Source organism: Prinia subflava, chromosome 9 (assembly GCF_021018805.1).
Source record: "Prinia subflava isolate CZ2003 ecotype Zambia chromosome 9, Cam_Psub_1.2, whole genome shotgun sequence".
Classification (NCBI taxonomy): domain Eukaryota; kingdom Metazoa; phylum Chordata; class Aves; order Passeriformes; family Cisticolidae; genus Prinia; species Prinia subflava.
Genome location: NC_086255.1, coordinates 15,204,791 through 15,228,097, shown reverse-complemented (window position 1 = coordinate 15,228,097; position 23,307 = coordinate 15,204,791). Strand labels below are relative to the sequence as shown.

Genomic DNA, 23,307 nt, shown 5'->3' with positions numbered 1-23,307 from the left:
ACCATGACATCGATACCAGGATGTAATGGTCCCATTTTTCATCTGAAGTGTGCAGACAAGGATCAATCAGCTCTAGCATTTGGATATACCAGTTTATACTTTTTTAAAATTTATTTTGTGCATCTCAAAGATGGACGGAGATTAACAGATATTAACAATACTTTGAAATTCTGTTTTCTTCTCCTAAAAGAGTTAATTTTGTTTTATGGACTTTTGTTTGGTAGTATAACTCTGAAAGTTAAAACTTCTGTTTATGTTAGAAGAGGCCCTTTGAAGAGCTACATGGGGAACATCCTCATCTCTAACAACTTTATCAGGTTTATCTATGTTGAGGTGTTCTTTCATCTTACTTTGTGGAACATTCAGTCCTGAGTGTTCCTCATAAAGGAATAAATGTCTCCTGCTTTCAGTATGACTCTGTGTTGACTTGCTTGCTGTACTTCTTAGAGAGTTACTTCAGATTTGTTTGTTACACTTTAACTAATTTATAACTGTAAGTTTTGTGTGATGGGTACAGTAATAGCAACAGTATAGTGTGTTTCGATGCTGTCCTGAAAGTGTGAGATAAGACAGGTATGTACCTGTAAGAGACAAATTGAATTTTATTCATGGATTCCTCACATGATGGGATCCCTGATACCCAGTAAAAACTGAGCTTGTTTTCAATGTGGAATAGGTTTGTGGAGTAGTTTCTTACTTGATTGTCTGAAATTCTCATTGGATTCTACAGGGAATATCTTCAGGATACTATACTACACATAGACTAGATTTAAAGCTTAGAGAGAAGCCTTAATTAGTTTTAAGATCCCACATGACTTTTCTGTAGGATTAGAGGTCTGAGTGCTCCTGTATTTTTTTGATAACTGTTATTTACATCAGCTCACACAGAGCCACAGGCACAGAAGACCCAGATAAGAAGTTGCCAGGAACTCCTCCTCCAGCATGTGCCCTCTTTTTATACCCAGTAATCTTTCACCACTTTTTACACAAGCACCTTTTGCACATTTCTTCCCTCACACTGGTGACTCTCTCTCCCTGACACTTGAATTTGCATTGTCCCTCCTCCTCCATTTTTCTTTTTTAAAACATTTCTTTTCCTGCCCTCCCCCCACAACCCCTGCATTGTCCTCTCATCTCGGGAGGACAAAGAATCAAGTTGCTTCCTCACCTGGTTCCTTTTAGTCATCTGTTTTTCTGGCTTCCCACGAGAGGAAGAAAGGGAGTTGCTGGTTTGGTAATTGTTGTCCACTGGAACCAGTAAGGCACAGTCTGGTGGCAACTGGAGCAAGTCAGACTCAGCCTGGAGAGGAAACAAGCTCTAGTGGTTGGTGACAGCATGGAAGCTATTTGCTTTCTTTCTTGGCACACACATTTTAAATAAACCACTCTTCACAGCAGCCAAGGATTCATATCCCTTTGCTAAACCCCAGACGAGGAATACCTTCCTTCTTTTCTCAGCACTGAGCAGGTTCTCGGGCCACAAATAACCTTTGGGTGCCTGCATTTCTGGATGCTTCACATAAACATTTTAAGGAAGAACTGATCTTCTTTGAGAGATGCTGCTCAGGTCACTGAACTGCTGGTCCTGGCTCACTGGTTGTAGCAGTGCACCCCAAATTTGAGGGGTAACACATCACTGATTGTTTCTGTACATGCAAAAGGAAAGCCTGCAGCTTGCTAGCAGTTATATGTTACAACTTCATTAAATAATTTTCTGCTCAATCTGGATTTTCTGTATTCTTGTGTTTTTCTTCAAAATTTCACACTCAGGACAGTGGGAAATCAACGCTATCTGGCTTTTTATGCTCTGTGTCACAACAACAGCTAGTTCTAGGTTTGCTAAGAACATACACAAAAGAGACCAGCAGAATTTTATTACCTTTTTGTACAACTGTGAAATAAATATTGTGTTTTATTTATGAGTGCTGCTGCAATACAATATTCCCTTAAAAAACAACAAATATTTAATTTCATTCTCCACTATGTGAATTTAATTAGCAACTAAATAGTACAGATGTGAATATACAGCGAGGAATCAACTGTAGAATTCTAGATTAATGTCAGCTGGAGTTCATAATGTACTACGTGGGCTTAGTTCTGCCTAATTCCATTAGGAACAATAGGGTGGAAAGCCTTAGCCTAAATTATAAATAAATAAACAAACAAAACTATGTCTATTTCCATACAGTCCTCTCAAAACCACTTGTGCAAACATCATATGTAACAGTATTCCCTGAAGAGAGACACTCAACATAGGCAGCAAAGTGACATTTATTTTGTCAGGTAACAGGAACTGCACCACCTGGTTGTTTGCATCCGAGCCCTCAAAGGCTCCTGCAGGAACTCCCAAGGGCTGGTGAGAGCTGCTGCTCCTAACACCTCGTGCAGCCTTTCTGCCTCACTGAGCTTTCCAGTGCACCAGCTCTTCAGCTCTCCAGCCTGAAGCAGCAAAGGATTGACTGTAGGGTCACTGCAATCCTCAATAACAAACCCCAAAACAAAAATACAAAGGGCAAATCTTTGCTGCTCTTTATTCACTTTATGAATACTGCACACGTAGTAGAAAAAACCTCAAACAAATGTTTGTAACTAGCAGTGTGTAATTCTTGTGTCCCTGCTGGAGAATGCCAGGAAGGGTTGTTTTTTGTTGATTTTTTAAAGGCTCTAGCACTATAGTAGCCCACGTTGCAGATCTTTCTTGGTTCCAAATAAAAAAAGTCTAGATAAAGAATCTCATCTTACAGCTCAATTAAGAAAAAAACAAAAGACAAGGAACAAATGCCTTTTCTTAACATTTAGTGTTCAGTTCCACAACCAGTTTATATAGACAGAGCTTCATTCCTGAGACCACATGAATGGAGCTCACCATCAGATTTGATGGCAAATACAATTTAATGGGAAATACAAAGCTGCTGTGAAAATGAGAAAACTATTTACTTTGTACAATGAACAAAGCCAAAGTTGTTCTACCAGTTGCACGGGCAATGAAGCATTTGCAGTATGAATTTATATCCATGGAGTCCTTTGACTAGGGGAACTGTTTGCATGTGTTACAAAACAACACGAGTTACAAGATACTCCAATCTAGTTCTTATTCAGTACAGAACCACGAATTCAGAAATCTGGGTCTTGTGCTGCCACTAGAAGGCAAAAAACAACTTTCTGGGTTTTGGCTATGAATGTTTTTCCCAGTTTTCTAGTGCATACCTACACCTTCTTGCTCTCCTGCTTGATGCTTTAAAGCTTTGCTTTTAAGGCAGTGTTTTAACTTGTATGACTTAAGTAGCTTGCATTCAATTGTTTATTTTAATATAATGGTCTACCTTTATCCTTATTTATTGTGATGCCTTTTGAACTATTACTTCATTAAAATGTAATAATAATGAAAAATGTAATACTTAGGTAAATTTGAATTTACCTAAGTATTACAGTAATACTGTCTTCTATCCTATGGAATGATTTCTTTATCCATAGTAGGAGCTGTTGGTGCTCCTGTGCAGCTGTTGCCATGAATTCTGTCACTGTTTGTTGCACTACCCTTGTGAGAGCCACAGGCAGTTCTAGAGACTGTTCAATACATGACTCTTAAAGGGAGCTCACCTGAAGAGGTAAATCTTCTGTTCTCATTGCATTGCTCTGCTGTAAGAAGAAACCAGTAAAAAACAGAACGGCAGAGTAGGACAGATATGACTGACACACGAGGAGGTGCAAGTACCAGTGCCCTTGGCCAGTCAAGACAGCTAAGGTGACATAAATGACATACCTTCCTTAGGATTTGCTGCTGAGAAATGGTGACATTTACCTGCAGTGGGCTATTCTGAAACATAGATAACCTAAGGAAAAAAATACACAATCAGGATGAGATATTCCAATTACTGAAAAGTAAGATTGACATTTAGAATATTCAAACTCCACTTGCTTACATGTTCTTAGCAATCTGGGAAAAATTCTGCTATGAAAAAGAATGCAATTAGGGCAGTTCAGTGGATGGTACAGATAACATGGAAGTAAATTGTGATGCTGCAGTTATTGTTAGCAATAATTCAAACTTCTGTTTTCAAATTAAAGGATGAACTGGACATAACTTGGCTTCATTCATTTCTAACTATTTTCCCTATAATTTCAATGCTAGTCTACCTGAGAGTGCAGTGTTTTATTATGCATCTGGAAATCACATATATTTTAAAGAACTGTAAAACAAAAAACAAACACAATCACTCATAAAGTTGTTTAGGGGTTGTTTGTTTCAGGGTTGCAATTTCACTAAAGGAAGGACTGCTTTAATTCCACGTGTACAGAGACATTGTCTCCAATGACACTTAACAAATACAGCCTAATAAATTTAAAGAACCAAACATCAGTAGACACTAATCTTGCATTAGAGACCTGTTCTTTGCTACTGAAATTTTCATTTAACTAATTTGCTTAAAAAAAAATTGGTCCACATACAAAATAAAATGGGTAAAAGCAATTCTAAGCAGAGCAAACATTGTCCTTTTTATTCAGTTCCAGGTGTAGTGGTCTCTTGGTGGTAAATCATAATGTGATCTCTCTTCCTCTTCAGGTCCACAATCTAGTGGCAGACCATAATTGTAATCAACTGTTACAACTGGTAATCTTTTACTTTGTTCCATGCTTCTGGTAATTTCACCCTGAAAAGGCCTTCTTTCATAGTCTATTACACTATCTTCTTGGTGTATGGATGAAGATGGGTGCATTGTTCGTGAAGAGTATGGTGCAAATCTGTTTTTTCCTCTGTTAAATTCCTCTGAGGGATGCACTCTCCTATTGTCTTCAGGACAATGTGGTCGATTACTGCAAGAACAAATAACAGTGAAATTCTTAGAAATAAACCAGCTGATTTATTGTTGATGGCCACCACTAGAAATTAACTGTGTCTAACACCGAAAGCACAATTCAAACCCTCATTCTTATTTTTACCCCCTGAAATTAAAATCCTCTCTATGGATATTGCAAACTTGCATTAATTTTCCAATTCTAGTGATTAAAATTACAGCTCTTTACAGTAAGTAATTCTACTAAAGAAGTTTTGTTTCAAGTGCTGTTTACAATTAAAATTACCTGTTTACTGAGGGGATGTTTTATCCTAAGTCTGTGTTTTCATTTTGTGTACAGTATGTAAAAACAGCTCTCTAATACATAGTCTCAACAGGCAATAATATACTTAGGAAAATATTTTAATTATTAATTCTTCTGCAATAGAAGACTTACTCCCCTATAAAACACATATGGAATCATCTAAAAATGCATATACTTTTTATATAGACATAGATAAAGTAAATGGTGTATAAAGCGAATTCAAAACAATCTTTAAAATTTTAAAGTCTTCTCCCTTACTGAACCATAGACATGAACTTAGACTGGAAAGGATCTCTAGAAGTACCTAGGGTCACTTCAAACTAAGTCTCATTAGATGAGTTGGTACAGGGGCTATATCCATTCTTAAAGGATGTGGGACAATGGCTCTGGGCAACCCAGTTCAGTGCCTGACCATCCTGCACAGTAAAACTCCTTAGCTCATTGTACACAGTGCTTAAGAGTTAAATGCAGCATCTGTGTTTTGCTTTTTTTTTTTGCTAACTGATACTTGATTTCCATAGGATGTCATCCATTCTCTTGAACTGTACTTGTCATGTCAATGATTGTGTCAGGGATTCACACAACAATCACACGCAGAACTCAGTACAAATGCACCACAAATCAGTCACATTATTTGCTCAGTGCTCATACCCAATGGGTTAAACAACATGTAAGCAAAAATATTAACACAGATTTTTACACTGTGCAATTAAGTTGTATTTTTTAACGGAGGAGCATGGGGAGTAAATGCACAAAGGTAAGTCAGAAAACAATGGTATCACATGGTATGTGACACTCACCGGTAATTTCTGCTAAAGTCATCGTTATCAGACCCGTAATCTCTGTGCAGTGAAGGAGATGAGGAGAAACGAGATTCTGGTACATTTTCATGGGAAGAAAACGACTGACTTCTGCAAATAACCAAAAGAATTGCAAGTTAAGAAGACTTTTAATACCTCAAAACATATATTTCACTGTAATAACATCCTCTGTTTTAGCTGTACAATGCAACAAATTAAATCAAACTTAACTAGTCCAGTAAATCTGAAATACATTCTGCAATATTAAAAATATTTTGAAATACGTCAGAACCCAATAGACTTACTAGTAAGTGATATATGTATTTGTGAGAATATAATGCAAGTTCTGAAGCAGATTTCTAACAAATTATTAACTCATGGAATAAACAAAGGCAAATCAAACTTCGTTGTAGCTGTGTTTGTCTGAGGGCATAAATAAAATTTCATATTCTTTTCTGTCCAGAGGACTTCCTTTTAAGTGTAAGTTTCTGTACAAAACAAAGTGGGACAAGAGTTTTATTTCAAGCTGACTAAAAGGTAAAGGAAACACAAATTTTAAAGCACAACCTTCTAATTAAGAAAACATTGGCTTTTGAAGCTGCAATATTGCAGTTACATCAAACCCTCCTGTAAGTCCAAACAAGAAAAGTTAATGAACCGATCATTTACATATTAAAAGGATGATTGATTCTAAAATAATTTATTTAAAATAATACTTAATTTGAAATTTAAGTTAAGACTGCTGAGGTTTACCCTTCTATTCTCTAATTCTGTTCTTACAGCTCCAGGATGCTTTACCTGTCTGAACACCATTCACGCGGCAAGTCATTATGACCTGGATTATCATGAAAATGTCTTGGCCTTTGTCCATGCCCTTTATTACCATAATCAAAATCTTTTGACTGAGTCTGTTCCTGTAAGCCATCATAAGGCTGAGGGTCATGAAAAGGTCTGCACCTTTGTCCAGGACCTTTATTATCATAATCTTTCAGTTGCATCTCTCTTTTTAAGTCATTGCAAGGCTGGTGATCATTAAAAGGTCTCAACCTCTGCCCACGACCCCTCTTAACAAATTCAAAATCTCCCAATTGCATCTGTGTCTGCAAGTCATCATGTGACTCGTAGTCATGGAAGGATCTTAGTCTTTGACCAGGACCTCTACTGGCAGAATCCAATTCTTTTAACTGCATTTGAGTCTGAAATTCATCACGGGATCGGTGGTCATGGAACAGTTTTCGCCTCTGGCCACGGCCCCTGCCACCAAAATCAAAATCCTTTGACTGCCTGTCTTCCTGCAAATCATTAGGAGATGGATGGTCAGGAAAAGATCTCTGCCTTTGTTCCCGGCCTCTGTTGAAGTCAAAAGACTGTCTGTCTGCTTGCAAATCATCATGGAACTGGTGTCCATGAAAAGGTCTTAAACTCTGTCCATGTCCCCTGTTACTGAAGTCTTGGTCCTTCAGCTGCGCGTCTTCTTGATAATCATCATAAAACTGGTGATCAGCAAAGGCTCTTGGTCTTTGTTCTGGTCCCCTATTGTAGTCCCAATTTCTCATCTGCACTGAGGATCTTAATTCATCCTGAGTCTGATGCTCATGAAATGGTCTTCGTCTTTGTCCAGGCCCCTTATTAATGAAGTCAAAATCTCGCAACTGCATCTGTCCTTGCAAATCATTGTGAGAGTGGTCATCATAAATTCTCAATCTTTTCCCAGATCTGTTAAGAAGTATTGAATATCATACTTAAAAGTGCTACAAGTCATTTATGAAAACAATTCCTTTTTAACCAAGAATTTACATGACAGACATTGCAAATATGAAGGTATCAAAATTCCTAATAACGCAAACTGTATGTAACCTTCAGTGTTAAAGCAAAAGCTGTGAAGAACATGCAACTGTAATTCTACAGTACTTGTTAAACAGGCAAAAACAGTGATTCAAAATTAAAAATAACTGCAGATTATTGTAGAATAAGGAAGGACGACAAGCAAAGTAAAACTGAATTTTCCTAAGTGAACTAATCACTTAGAGACTTCTAACAGCATACATCCCCTTTCTTTCCCTTATCTTGTGGCTGTTTTGTCAAATTCTGTAAATACATTTTACATGAGTAGGCTATATTAATAAAATCTCTTCTGGGTAGCTATAGTATTTTCAATAAGAAACAATTCTTTTCCCTTGTGGTTTTTTGGTGGGTTTTTTTGTTTGTTTCTGGGGTTTTGGTTTGGTTTTTTTTTTTTGGTTGGCTGGTTTTGAATTCTATTTTTCCGCCTTTTACCCCTGAAAATCTTCATTTGGGAATCGCTCTACAGATCCTTCCATTGCATGTGGTGGTGGGATAATATCTTCATCTGCATCCCATACATCCATTCCAAGGTTACTAAGAGGGAAAGAAAATCCACATAAGTTTCCTTTTTTAAAGCACACTACTGACAGAGAAAAAACCCACTCCCGTAAAATTCTTCAGTTCTGAATGACAGAAATTTTATGTTAAGTAAAATTTACAGAAAACTTAGAAAATATTCATCTCGTAAATTTATTTTCAAGATCTGACATGAGTCAAACTTAATCCTGCACAGACTATGAAAACAATGATAGAAGTAAAACAAAGGATCTTCAATTAATCTAAATCACTCAAGCATTAATTTTAAAATCAATTTACTGCTACAAGGCATCACTGGCACAGATACCTTAGGAAGACATAAAGGTTGGCTGTTCTTAGGAGAAGATGCTAAGCATAACATTCTTAAACATCAGAAATACAACTACTATGAATTGAAGAGATGAGAACAATGTTCCACTTTAATGTGCTTTTTATTCTTAAAACCATTCTACTTTTTTTTTTTTTAGTATCTTGTTCTACAGTGCCAACAACAGCAGGCAGATCACAGAGCTTACAAAGACATCTTTGCAGTGGCTCCTTTCAGCTTCTGAGAGAACACAGACTCAATACACTTGTCACAGTGTGATAAAAGCACAACAATGTTCAGTAGTAGTTGTCAGATTAAAAACAATCTTTTGAACCATATACATTCAAAAGATGAACAAAGTACACTGCACTTCATGTTATTCATCTGAGAACACAAACAACTACACATATATTTTACATCTGTGTGTAGTTCCATATTAAAGGTTTAAGAGGGAATTAATTTTGGCTTAGGACTGGAAGTGAACTTTTAAAAACACCAGGAGATATATTGGCAAATCCTAAGCGTACAACTAAACCCTTTTATTTACCTTCGCATTGGCTGTGTCCTGAGATCTGTGAGATACACGAGGCCATCCATGCGATGGCCTCTGGCATCGCCAAAAGCTAAAGAAAAAAACACAGTCTAAGGAAATGTGGTCAAACTGAGCCATGAGAATGTCAAAGGAAGTTTCTGTTCCCCATGAGATGCTGATTTTGAAACAATTCTAACTTCATTAGAATTTCAGCATGCTGGCATCATTGCAGCATTAAAAAAAAACAAACCCTGAAACTAGTAGTGGTAGCAAACTATGACTGAAAACTCTTCCAAGTAAAAAAAAAAAATTAAGCATCTAAAATATACTCCTCCTATCCTCTCAATTTGCTCTTGCTCAAGTCCTGTCTGGAATAGAATCAACAGTCATATATAAAATCTTCCATATAAGTAAGCCAGCACATGAAATTATTGAAAAGATACTCAAATAGAATTGCAGAATGGAGTTTTTAGTATAATTGTGAAATACAACCTGGCATGTGCCTTAGTTCTAACTATATACCTACCCTGAATTGCTGCCTCTGGATCCCAGCCTTCGACATCTATAAGATACCTGAAGAAAAATATGACTATGTTATTGTCCCAAAGGGAATAAGACAATTGTCCTGAAGAGTAATAGAAGGATGCTGCTTTTTGAGAAGAATGATTTCTGCTTTCACACAGCCTTACCTACATATAAGGTAGCCAGTTCTGTTAATTCCATTAGTACAGTGCACGCCAATGAGTTTCTCTATCAAAAAAGGAAAGAGTCTTTAATAATTCAGAAAGTGAAATTATTAGAAAGCTAGCACAATCTAGAAAAATCTTTGCTTTTCTAGAAAAGTAATGATAAATAATGCTTTCTATTTACAAATTCTACTGTCATGCCTAAAAAACAAGATAAATATCCAGATAGGACCCATGTCCTCTCCATGCTGGAGCTCTAGCAGCTGTTAGCTCACTACTTCCAAACTTGTGATGGCTGAGAGTGACTCTGCAGAATGTAGAAAAAAAAGAAAGAGTGATGGCAGGTAAAGCACTTAGCCTCAGCCACTGCAGTAACAGGAGAAAAAGAATAAAATATGGGTTTGAAAGCAAATCTCAACCAGCAAACGTAGAGCTGAGGAATTTAATTTACACATAATGCACCTGGAAGTATGAAATGCTTAGGAGTATAAAATATATGGCAAAAAAAAAAAAAAAAAAGGACCAGTAATCTCTACAGAAATCTTTTCTTTTAAAGAAAGATTATGCTAATCGGCCAAAGGCTAAAAAGCAGAATAACTTACTATTGCTAGGGTGTTTCAAATGAGAAACTTCCAACAGTAAAAGGGAGACTAATATGATCATGCAAGGCACTGGTAAAACCCCATGCAGACTATTTATATTCATATTGAAATGCAACGAAAAACACAATGAAAGGCTAGTATGATGGTCATAAAAGAAGGAAGCTTATCTTAGTCTGTAAAGCCAAACCTGAGTACTTAGATATGCAATAGGGGGGACAGAGGATGATACTTAAATGACAAAGCTGGTGTAAGAATAAATGTATAACTGATGAAGAGTTTTAGGCTGGATTTTAGAAGAAAAATGATCATCAGAAGGAGAAAGTTTTGGCAGAGGCAGTACTGACAGGTGGTCTTTGAAACAGGCCATTGATAAACTTTGGAATGACATAAAATATAACTGAGAGAAAATATGTGTGTTTGCCACAGATTACAAGACTCAAATTGCCACTTAAGTTCATAGTAAGTAAACACTAAAAAATCACCACCTTCTCAAAAAGAATCTTGATATTTTAGGGATTATCTAAAACAGAGGCCAAATTACGAGCAGTAAAATTCTCCCAAGTCAGAAGTTATCTAAGCTCTGCCAAAATGCCCTTACGAGCTGCAACTGCAGGTCAACATCCAGTAACAAATCAAGAATTGATTCTCTCAAGATCAGATTCAGATACTATTCTTTGTCACACAAAAAAGCACTATATCCAAATCAAAAGAAAACAAATTATCACCAGGTAATTTCCTTAAGCCAAAAAAGAGCCAAGGAAGAATGTACAAAGTAACTTCCTGAGCAAGGACAAAGGCTTTTTCTTGTACTTTTTAATTTTCCCAGTAGTTTTAATTCAGGCTCTCATAGCTGAAATTTAGGTCAGAACTTTTTCACAAAACAGTTTATCGCCCACAGCAATCCCTGGTTATACTTTGCAGTAAAAACTGTATGCACTTGGGCAGTTAGTATTTCCACTTTCTCAAAGAGAATGCCAAAGGAGCCACAGCAAGTATCATGAAAAGGCCTGACAGAACAGCCCATCATTATTGGATAAACAAACAGGTAAAATCTGCCTACCAAGAATCACTACCAAAAGAAGTGCTACGTTTAAAGCTACAAACACTCTGTGGCAAAACACACACTAATTTCTTTTCCCAAAAAGCACTTAATCCAATCCCAGAAAGAACTGTCCTGTTGCATAGACACTGAAACAACAGCACAGCCACACTGTTCAAAAACTGACATTGGGTCTATAATTTGTAGATTTTCAAGAACTGTTCAGATCTGAGAGCAATAATGGACTCATAAGTAAAAAAAACCCTACAACAGACCAAATGGACTGAAGCTGCACACACATATCAGTGCCCAGAGCTATTTAAAACATCCATCAAGGGCTGGCAGCCACAACACTCCTCTGTTGATGGTAAACCATTTGGGTCAGACAGAAGAAGGCCTTGCTGCAGTTACTTTGACACATCACACAAATGTAACACTATTAGGAAGGGCATTTAAGTTACCAGTCATTTTTGCAAAAGATGGTTCTGATTGAAAAAAAAAGATACGTAGTGGTTTGCATAATGGATCTTATTATGATAATAAAGTGGAACGTACTGTAGAAAGCCTGAGATCTCTGGTGTCATAAATTTTATTGAATATTGAAATTAGTAAATGACACAGTTAGCACTGAAATAAAATTTTGGTGAGTTTTTCTTTTTACAGCATAGGATGCTGATATTTACCATTTCCTGCATTTTCCCAAAGGAATTTTCTGACCCACTTTTTGAACTGTAGGATAGTAGCATTATCAGGGACTTCAAGTCCAACAGTATAAAGTTTCTTATACTGCACACTTTTAGGTAAATCCTAACAACAAAAGAAAAAAGCAATGGTAAAAATTACTTTAGTCTTGGAACAATTAGAAACCTTATGCAGTATCTAACATAATGACAATGTAAACCAGTTATTCCAATCCTGAATTGAAACTGAAAACAATCTTGACACAACTGTACAGAGATACACTCTCAGGAACTACCAGTAACATTTCTATATTAAAGACCATCTCAGACAAGGAACAGTTCCTACATAAGATTTATTTATCCCTGCTAATAAGGCTGCACATTAACTAAGGGAGCAGATTCTTGGCATTCCATTCTAACCCATTTTACAATTATTAGCAGTATTTGTCCCTCCTACCCACAACCATGTACATACTCATAAATTCACTCCCTTAATGCCTAGAGGCCATGTGCATTCAAGGATTTGCATTCTGTTATAACATTACCATTTATTCTCCTTTTCAACAGGAGGCTGATGAATCACAATTGTTTGAACCATATAGGTAAAAACTTTTAAACTGATAAAGTAGTTTAAAAATGTACACCTTCTTAGTGGATTCCACTCAGTAAAAAGGGATCAGTAAAAAGAACCACCCAGGAGTAAATGAGAGTATCTTCAGGACAAAGGGTATAACTCTTCTGCACTTTCTGTGCAGTGCCTGGCACTGAAGTCTTCATCCATTACTGAGTTACCATAATACTAATAAGCCACAAATGCAACTAGCTGGGAGAATGAGCTATTTCCTCTGCCATAAAACACTTATTTTCTATTGGAGACATAAAATTAGTCTAGATGGCTTGTCTATTCCAATTCAGGGTAAGCAAATGTGTACACAGTTTAAAACAAAAGTTGCAGTAACTATTTTACATTTTTATTAAGATTTTGTTACCTTAACTTCATAGTATCGTGTGGTATATGTTAAATCAATAATTAATCCAAGCTCCACATTTAGGGCTTTCATTGCAGCAATTAAGTCTTTTGGTGTAAATTTCTGGGTTGGGGTAAGCCTCTGGTTGATTGCCTACAAAGAAAATGGAAAAGAAGCATTTTCTTTTTATGTTCTAATAACAAGACATTTGTAATATTCAGCTGTTTTAATCGGTACTAGGAAACATCAATATTTAAAAGAGAGTCTTTAATTATCAGAACCACATCCTTGTATTATACAGGCAAGAGGAACCAAAAAGAAAGCAAAAATCTATGTATTCCTATTTAGATGACAATGCAAGATAACGTGAGCATTTCTGCTTGTACGTTAACAAACAAAAATTAGCTCTAATTTGATAGATACAAAAATTCTGAAAAATGCAGCATGTATGTATATTGATTTTTACATAATTCAACAAACTAAAAAGCAAAACATTACAATCTACTTCCTCCAAACAAATTTTGTCCTATACAGTAACTCAAAACTAAAAGTGTATTTCACATAAACCATAAGAAATCGTGATACAAGAGTTCATTTCTAAAGGTTTAACTTTCTTCCCACAGATGTTGTGCAGACATTTTTATCCCTGCTTCATATCTTGTCCACGTACTTGCATGTCATTTAGCATTGGGGAATATTAAATAAGACTAAATATCGTGATTAGGAAAGCTGTGTGTTGGTGGATAATCAATAATTAATTTCGTTTGACAAACAGTGAGAAAAATGTTTACTCACCCTATTGTAGCTGTGTTTTTTGAAATGTGTTCTTCACTTTAGGTATTAAAATGCCTCATATACTCAAGACTGGATTTTCTCTGAACAGTGCACTTGTCCATTGTGAGAGCCTTTTGACACAGCCAGAACCAATAAAGACAGTGGCAAAAGATGCAGCAGCCTCAACAACCTGTCAGTTCCTTCATCAACAAGAAATCCAAGCAGACTGGACTCAGAACTATTGGAAAGGAAGGCAGCCACAGACCACATCCTTCTTAGAACCACGGATGCTATAGGGCAACTAACCATTCCTTGTTTGACCGTACAGATTCTAATGTAAAATGCCAGCAAGCACTTGTCTCGAGTCTTGAAACGTAGATAGGAAACCAAAGTAAGAATAAACAGCAGGGCAGTCATATCAAAGTTGGTATGTGATTAGGAAGCTTGAGGTGAAAGGAGGAGGATAGAAAGGATGTAATAACGTATCCAGTCCTATATATTTTAGACACCATTTCAGTGAGCTCCTGAAAAAAGTGGAGGTTGTAGAAGTTTAAACAAAATGAACATGAGTCAGTTATGTCACTGCTACTCAGCAATGACTCCTAGTAGACTCTGAAACTGAACAACTTTGAGGTGACAAAGGTGAATCTGCAAAAGGTCCATAGTAGAACATCAAGTAATTTTTACTATACGACATGACACAAACTGAAGAGGAACGGAATTTACAAAAATAAGGTATCACCCAACATACTGAGTGGACAGTTAAATGTGTTGTGAAACACTATGTGAAAGGCTTGCTGGAATTTTCTGAAAAACTCCTGCTAAGTATTCAGTAGGTTAGGGGTTTAATAGGGCTCTGAGAGTGTGAGAAATCTGAACCAATTCTAAAAATCCTCCTAACAGCATGGGAAAGAACTTGCCCAATTCTTACTACCCTACAATGTAACTGTTAGCGTTATAATGGTGATCTGAAAGGAAGGACAGAAAATCCTTCCAAATAAACACATGATCTTTACTAACAGCACATCTTCTAAGACAACAATCCTGCATCTTCACATACTGAAAATACATTGTCTCCCTTTGGGCAAAATCACCAATCATCAATTTCTTAATACATAGCAAAGCTAACTGCTGCATATTTAAGTCTGTTAATAAATAACAGGACATCCAACAAACTACAACCACTCAGGTCTTCAGCAATTTTCACACAGATTTACTGGCACCTCTGCAAAGACATCACAGTCTAGCCAGCTGCACATTTTATGTGTACTCTGCCACAGGCTCCATGACCTTCAAGCACACGGTCTCTGGCAGACTTGTCATTTCTCTGCCTTGCATAGCTGAGACTCAACAAACTGAAGGGACAGAAATGTTACAGATTTTACATCCTTGGGTACCAGACTTCACATCTGGCCAAGACAGCTTCCCAGAACACAGATCTACGCCCCAGTGAGATCAGTAGGACAGGAAATGAGTAACATGCTGATGTGGAGTGGTCCTTGTGACAAGAGCAGAGGAGCCAATATAACTCTACTGGATTTTATATTCACAGCTTGATATGTTGACTGGCACTCTGTGTAGAAAATCACACGACTGCTGTACAATCCATCCACATCTTGGAGAGCATGACATGTTTAGTGCGAGATCCTTGGTGTCCAAGGAACCAAACCATCATCCTAAAGCTGTAAAAGGAGCTGCAGGAAGCAAATCCTGCATTTCACTTCTTCATAAAACTGAACTGAATGCTGACTGAAAATATAATGGGTAGTAATATACCCAAAGAACCCAAATTTTTGTGTATGAATACTAGAGAGCAATCTGCAGACAAAAGCTTAGACATAACATTTCCCTTTTGCTGCTACAGTTATGTCAGGCCACTGTATTTTCTTTAAAAGTGCTTAGAAACTTTTATTTCCTCTGTATTTAAAGCAAGGACTTGTAAAAGTTAACTTATGCAGCACTTGTCCTATTTGTCCTTCTGTATAAATTAACACTAATTTGCCCTATGCCTCCAAAAAGGCATAGACACTGAGGAACTGAACAGTCTCAACAAGACAACCTCCACATATTCTAGAATCAAAGAATTTAAAGATTTAATGGCTTATTTAATAATATCTTAATAGCTTAGGATAGCACTTCATGTTAGTAAGACTCTAAAGGAAATACTAATAAAAGCACTTTTTAATTAATTAATTAGTAAAATAGAAGAACTCTATGAAGACTTCTTTTCTAGCTATAATACATTCCACCAGACCATTGAAGCTTTTTGCCTATGAAACTGCCAATCTGAATCTATAATTTTAAAAGTTCTCCAGTAGCTGGGATCCTTCAGTGAGTGCTCAATTTGCATAAAATTATACTTTGGCTTACATTGCCTAGATTGTTATTCATACCATAAGCTCTTCCATATGATTTTCTTAAAACAGCCATGAAAAGATATTAAGTAAGATTATGAATTTAGGCCACTTAATAGTGATCAAATGAATTATGCTGATTGGTTTAGAAGCTTGATTATTTTTAAAAGATAAATAGAAAGAATAACATGAGATATAAAGAAAAATAAGAAAAAATATAGAATATTATTTTAAAGGCCAGATGGCTGAAAGGCCTACAGCTGAATAAATTTTTTTTTTTTAATTTTCCTTGAAATTTGCATGTATAGTCATGCTTCATTACTTTTGCAGTTTATCTAATACAGCCAATTTGCAGTTACTGTTATACATACCCCTTTTAAAGGTACTTTGAATGCAATAAATCTTGTTCCTGGTATAGGCTGTCCAACTGGTGTCAAACTCCGCCATCTGTAAGGAAAGAAATACTAATTATTAAATATTTTCAAGTTGCATCATTCAACAGAAGACACCCGCAGCATAAAGCACATAAAAATTGCTGTTATCATAGAGTACAATTAGGTCCCAAATCTGCAATTATTCCATGAAGCAGTTTCAAAGTATCACCAGGACATTTGAAAAGTCTTTTTCCTTTCTTCCTTCTTCGACTTCCAAGAAATTCCTCTTCTCAAAACAGCAGGATAACATTTGCCAGCAAGTACCACCAATAGAAAGCAAAGCAGATGTGTAAGCTTCAACAGGTAAAAATGTGTTGTTGTAATTGGTGGACATTTTTCAACCTGACTGAATCAAACACCTTAAAAAAGTTGCCATAGGCAGACATCAATCATTTAATTGACAACGAAATGCAAAGTTTACTTTCATTAACAATACAAATCATCTGTATTTTCCAAAAATGTTTCCTTTGTAATATGCTTCTTATTCAAAGAAACACTCTTGATTGAACTTTCTCTCACCATTTTGAAAAATACAGTGGATATTCCATCACACCAAACCTACCACAGATCACCAATGGAAGACTTGTTACAACACTCAGAACACTTGTAATTCCAAAACCACAAAGAACTGGTATGCACAAGTTCTACATTGTACTGAAAAAGCTCTCGATACATAATATTTAAGAGATTTCAATTTTCAAAAAAGGATGAAAAGCATTATCTGAAGAGGAAAACAAGCTAATCAGCAGATCAATTTTACCTTCAAAGAGGTAACTTACTAAATTTAGAACTATTATTTCTTCTTCTTCTGCAAGTGCAAATAATCTCTATAACCTAACAAGGTACAGCTGGATGACTTAAAATCTACACAGGATTTTTGCGTTTTTGGCTAATACATCAACTATTACAGTACAAAACATTTCCAATAGATTCTTTAACACTGGTGTCCACTCCCTTGCAATTTTCTGAATTAATGCTTAAATTAATCTCTCCCTTTGAAGGGAGCATCCAACAGCTTCTAGATTCCTTTCCAAGGATCATCAAACGACACCACTTAATGAAATAAACTGAATGCTTGATTTTAAAATATTCTAACCACTGAATACTTTGCTTTGTTCACAATTCCTATATCAGACCATAGAAAACCCCTGGAAGTTAGCTGGAAAAATTGTCAGTGAAATATCTATAATTATGTTTGTCATAGTATATAAATAACAGCACCATCATCCAGAGATGCTTGGAAGTAACAAAGGAAACACAAAACAGGGTGAGCGAAGTGTATCTGATATTAAGCAATCACATAACAATCTCCTACAGCCACGTCTTTAGCACTAACTCCTCTCTGTGATCTTCATATAAGGCAAAGAACAGATCAAGGCTCACAGTGCACACTACAGCTGCTTAGTTTAATGGACAACAAATGAGGCAACAAAGGAGTAATAACAACTCATCATTAGGAAGGCTGTGGCAAACAGCTGGTCTTTAAAAGACAGACACAAGGTGAGAAAGCCAAGTGTAAGAGCAAGCTAGAGATGAGATCACTGAGAGCTCTTTCAAATAACATCTTTTACTAAATTCTAAATTTTTTGCAGGGTAAGTTTTCCTAAGTGAATTTTCAACCTGCTTTCTCTTGGAAATCTATGAATGGAAATAAACTATAATTATCATAGACAGGAGCATTTACAAGTCAAAAAGAAAGTATCAAGAAAGGCCTTTAAATATCTTATTTTCTTTAATTAACAATGTAAAAAAGGCTTTGTAATAATTTGGAACCTTTTTTCATATTAGGGGATTTACACAACAATATGCCAGGATTACCCAGTTTGTTGTCAGACCTTAATAAACTTGGGGTTTTATTCTCTTTATTAAAGCCATTTAAATCCCCCCAGAAAAAAAAATCTGCACAATCAGCAAGAAATTCAAAAGCTGCTGACAGTCCTATGGTAGAAAATGAGCATAAGGCACTTTTCATCAACAAAGAAACATGGTTGGGAATTAAAAGTGGCCTGGACTAAAGAAATTCAAACTCTTACAGAAAAAGTATAAAGGCAGAAATGATCAAAGATGAGCTGCAAATGGTCCCATAAACAGGAATTCCAGGAACAAAGACTTTACTGAGCATTTTAGCAAGTATGAATGAGACTTGTGACACGTGATTTGTATCCTGCTTGCACAGGAGTGGAAGGAAGAAAGGCAGGACTCAGAGGTGTTAGCACAAGACTTGGCACCATCATCATCCCTGTACCGGTGAGGAAGAGCTAACAGTGGCTTGAAGGAAAAACCAGCTGGACATGAAGAAACTGATTATGGATTACATCCAGCTGCATATTTTATCTGCTTTGGTTTTAAAGTTTTAATAGAGCCAGATGTGAAACTTTTTTTTTTTGTAATTTATTTTAACATTAACATTGTTAAGGTCATATGGAAGCTTTAATTTCCAGTTTTAATTTTATTTAATTTTAATTTGTGGTTTAGAATTGATTCATAGTAAGATTTACTTTAACAACTACCGAAATACTGTCACCTCTAGCAAGATCATTCAGAAAATACTACTTGGAACCTCTTTTCCCTTTTTTTCGCTACTAATACTGCATGATGCCCATGCAGACTGATTTTCCAAGTGAGTTCTATACCTCTATAGGCACCAGATTCAAAACTGATGATAGGAAATACTTTTACAAATAAAATATCATCCTTCTCTTCCACTCACTGTTGAATATGCACAGTCCATTATGCCACTGTATTTAATATTCCTGTCTAGATGAAAATGCTGATGCTTTTAAGTCTGGACAGGAAAAACTCAGTTAAAGAAGCATGTTTATAGTGCATAGGCAAAAATAATACAGCTTTGCCCTTTTAACAAAAAGATCCCACTCAGTATTTTTTATACTATCCAAGGGAAACATGCCAGAGGGTGACATTTCTGCAGATGTTCTTCAGAACTGAATTGGAGTTTATGTAATTATACCCACAGCAGGATTTTGGATGCTGAAGCACAAATGAGTATAAATCTGTAAAAACATCATAGTATTTTATGACTTGGTATGCAGCCTGGACTGTCTGGTTCTCCATTAAAACATCACAGTGTACAACTTCTGAAGGATAGAACCATTTCAGACACTGTGAAGAACCAGAACTCGACTCCATGTGGAAACCACAATGCAAGGGGTCACTTGAACCCCTCTTTTACACTGATATCTCATTTTGCTACAAAATTACTTCACCAGCACTACTTTGTACGTTTGTGACTGCAAGGGACACTTGTACTTTTCTATCATAGAATGGCTTGGGTTGGAATAAGCCTTAAACATCACCTAGTTCCAACTCTTCTAGCACAGGCAGGGACACCTTCCCCTAGACCAGATTCCTCACAGACCCATCCAACCAGCCTAGAAAACACAGGGAAGGGCACCCAGAACTTTTCCTGGCAACCCATTCCTGTGCATCACCATCCTTACAGTGAAAAATTTCTTCCTTATATCTGATGTAAACATCTTCAACTTTAAAGTCATTACCCCTTGTCCTAAAAAAAGGTTCGCCATTTCTTGTTCAGCTGCACTATTCTTACCTACTACCTTAACTGAAACCTCCAATTTATTGTATCGCTTCAATTAGCATGATGAAATTTGGATTAAAGTGTTAAGAACTGATGCACTAACACGTAGACAATCTTAAAAGATGCTACTATGTAGTGTCACTTCCCTTATCTCCTGCAGTACCATAAAACCAAAAGGGTTACTGTTAGAGTACTGCTATTACAACATGGTGATTGAGGTTGCACTTCCACAGGCTGCAGCATCCACACTTGTCCTTAAGGTACCACAATCCCACCTCTGCCAACACCTATTTCTGGGGCCAGTAAATCGCATGTGCAGGATCACCTAGACTCAGTTTAGTTTCCTTAAGTCCCTTCCAGGGTTCGCTTCCGTGTGTTCCTGGCTTACTGAATGGAGAGTGAAGAACAACATGCTGTGCTAGCACAAGGGTGACATCCACACCCTGCTGCATGAGACTGAGCAGCAGAAAAGGCCTTCAGCTTCCTTACTGCCAAGCCCCTGTTACTGTGGATGCTTAGCTTCACTTCTCAGCAGTATAAAAACTACCCGGAGAAGCTGAAAGCACTTCAGTATCAGGCACTTTGTCAGAAGGTAATACTAACTTTATAACCAAATACTTGGCAGTAGCTGTTTTTCTCCCTGAAAGGTATTTGTTTCCAATTGTAGAAGTTGAAAGTACAGTCCACTGATTCTTCCACACTTAAGAAATCCATGTAACCTATGCAAGGGGGGGGGATAAGAATAGAGAAACAAGCACCTGATTCTCAAAGTTTTAGTAGCAATTTCCAAGGATGAAGAAAACAAGGACAATTAATTGTTTTCAGATTTCTGAATCACTGCTTAAAAAACTAACCCACTTTAGCTCACTTTTATCCAATATGTAACAGAAATTTCCTCAAAATTTTCTGAGAAAGACATGCTTAAGCAGCTTTTCTTAAAGTTTATTCTAATTTTAATCCATGAGTTTGTCAGCCATGGAAAAAACTTCAGCTTCTTCATTTTTAAAATTCTGTTCATCTTTTGTTGCTATTTACTGCTTTTAGACCAACAAATATTACAGGAACATGTGGGGTTTTTTGTATCTTACTGCCCCTCCTAAGAATGCTCTTAATAAAGCCACTTCACACTCCCCCTACAACCAGCACAATGTAATTCTTTCCTCCAATAATGTACAAACTGCCAGTTATTGCCCCATTACAGTGTTCCTTTATATCTCAGCATACCTGCCTATCCAAAAAGTTTGTATTAATGTTATCAAGAACACATGGGTTAAAACTCTTGACTTGGACTTTTTCGTGCTTTATTAGACCTGAAGAATAGAACTGTTTCTGTTTTAAATATCATTCCGTGGTTCACATACACTCCCAATCAAGTCATCAGAAAGTGCATTTGGATTATCTGGGATTATTTTTGCTGATGCAACATTTCTGTCGTCCTCTTGTGAGAAACAAAAACATGGGATGATTCTGGATTTGAATTCACAAAAATATTTCTTGATCTCATGCATGCAACCACCTGCTCCCATCTTATCAACTCTTCTGCCATTCCTAGCAGCAAACACGTGAGTAGTCAGGAGTAGGGACTACTCTCCCATTTCCCCAGTAAACATACACTTGGGGGTAAAAAGATTAGGAAGAAGGAACTGTGTGTGGCCGATGAAGGAGAAGTGTTCACAGGTTGGAGCATTATACTCACCTGGGGGATGAAAGGCTGGGCTGTTCCTGTTTTGGAGAAGATACCTACCTTACCTGTCTGTAGGTGGTCAAGATGCTTGAGGCAAGAAAGCGCCTGGGGCAGTCAGTGCCCCTCTCTGTGGGATGCCCGCTCCTGCCTCTTGCTTAGTGTGAGGGATACTTACCCATCAGGGATAGTGTTCTTCTTTACCATGCTGAAAGCAGGAGCAGGCAGAGCAGGAGGCAGCGGTGAAAGTGGGCACTGCAGCAAAGGAGAGAGAACCGCGCGGTTAACACGGTGCTAATCTCTTTCTCCATCAGTGGGCCTTTGCACAGGGCTGAGTCTCAAACAAAACAAACCAAGCAGCCAGCTGGGGCCTGAAGCCGTCCTGAGCAAGTTCTGCACCCTGCAAGCTAGCCTATTCCTCCACTGGTACAGCATGACAAGAGGGAAAGACAACTCACCTCCCCTCTCCAGGTGATCACAAGAGAGAGGAGAGGCGGCAGGTTTCTCTCTAACTCTGGCAGCAGCGCTGCAGGCACGAAGATCTTCGTGGCAGTCCCTTCTGTCCCACTCCTGCGGCTCGGAGCCGTCTATTCCGCCCTTGCGCTCCCAGTTAGAACCCGTCTCAACGAGAAGAACCTTCAGGCAGCTGCAAGAGGCGAGGCCGGCACCTCAGCAATGGAAGGACGACCACCTGCTCCCCGCTAACCTAGACGGGTCCGATCCCGCCGGACCTTGGGGGGGCTCGGGCCGGGGGGCGAGGGGAGCGGCCCCCATGCCCCCGCTCCAGGGATGACGCTGATGAGGCTGCCCCTCACAGCCGCACGTCCCCGGGGCAGCACCGGCTGCGGGGCCGGCCCATGGCTCGAAGCCGGCTGAGCTCGGGGCAGGGACAAACAGAGACCGGGGCGGGGGGAGGTCGCGGCCCGGCTGCGGGGGGCGGGCAGGCGGCTGTCGAGGGAGGCGGGCGGGCTGTGAGGGGAAGGGCGCGGGCTGCAGACGGTGACAGGGAAGAGGCCGTGCGGCGGCGGGGCGGGGCGGGGAGGAGCGGGGCTGCGGGCGGCCCGTACCCGGACAGAATTTCCCTGGCGGAGGAAGGAAAGGCTGGTGCGACACAGAACCTTCCCGAAAGGGCCGCGACTGCGCCTGCGCGGCGGCGGGCGGGGCGGGGCGGGGTCGGGCGCGCGGAGCGCGGCCAATGGGGCGAGGGGCGGCGGCGGCTCCGCGCGTGCGCGGGGCGGGGCCGGGCGGGACCCCCGCAGCGCCGCGTCCTGAGGAGCGCGGGTGATCAGTGATTATGCGGGTGGGTGCTTCGAAATAGAGCAGCTGCGGCAGTGAAGGATGTGCGAGTGATGTAGATTTGACATCCAGTTAATCATCTCTCTTGCTTGAGCCAATTTATTGTTGTTCTGCAA

General features: G+C 38.3%; 1 protein-coding gene across 2 annotated transcripts; it reads right to left on the bottom strand.

The window, feature by feature from the left end:
- Positions 1–2,253: 2,253 nt before the first annotated feature.
- Positions 2,254–23,037, bottom strand: LOC134554736 (uncharacterized). 2 transcript variants are annotated; one of them, XM_063405577.1, is made up of 13 exons: positions 22,963–23,037; positions 22,354–22,541; positions 22,074–22,150; positions 16,596–16,671; positions 13,118–13,249; positions 12,132–12,255; positions 9,811–9,871; positions 9,648–9,694; positions 9,137–9,212; positions 8,178–8,279; positions 6,699–7,616; positions 5,901–6,011; positions 2,254–4,815 (listed from the first exon to the last, which is right to left on the bottom strand). In XM_063405577.1, the coding sequence occupies exons 3-13, from the start codon at positions 22,100–22,102 to the stop codon at positions 4,503–4,505; spliced, it is 1,989 nt and encodes a 662-aa protein (XP_063261647.1). In that variant the 5' UTR covers positions 22,103–22,150; positions 22,354–22,541; positions 22,963–23,037; the 3' UTR covers positions 2,254–4,502. The 2 variants fall into 2 exon arrangements, with proteins under 2 accessions (XP_063261647.1, XP_063261648.1); XM_063405578.1 differs by lacking the exons at positions 22,074–22,150; positions 22,963–23,037 and having other exon boundaries at positions 22,354–22,895.
- Positions 23,038–23,307: the final 270 nt, after the last annotated feature.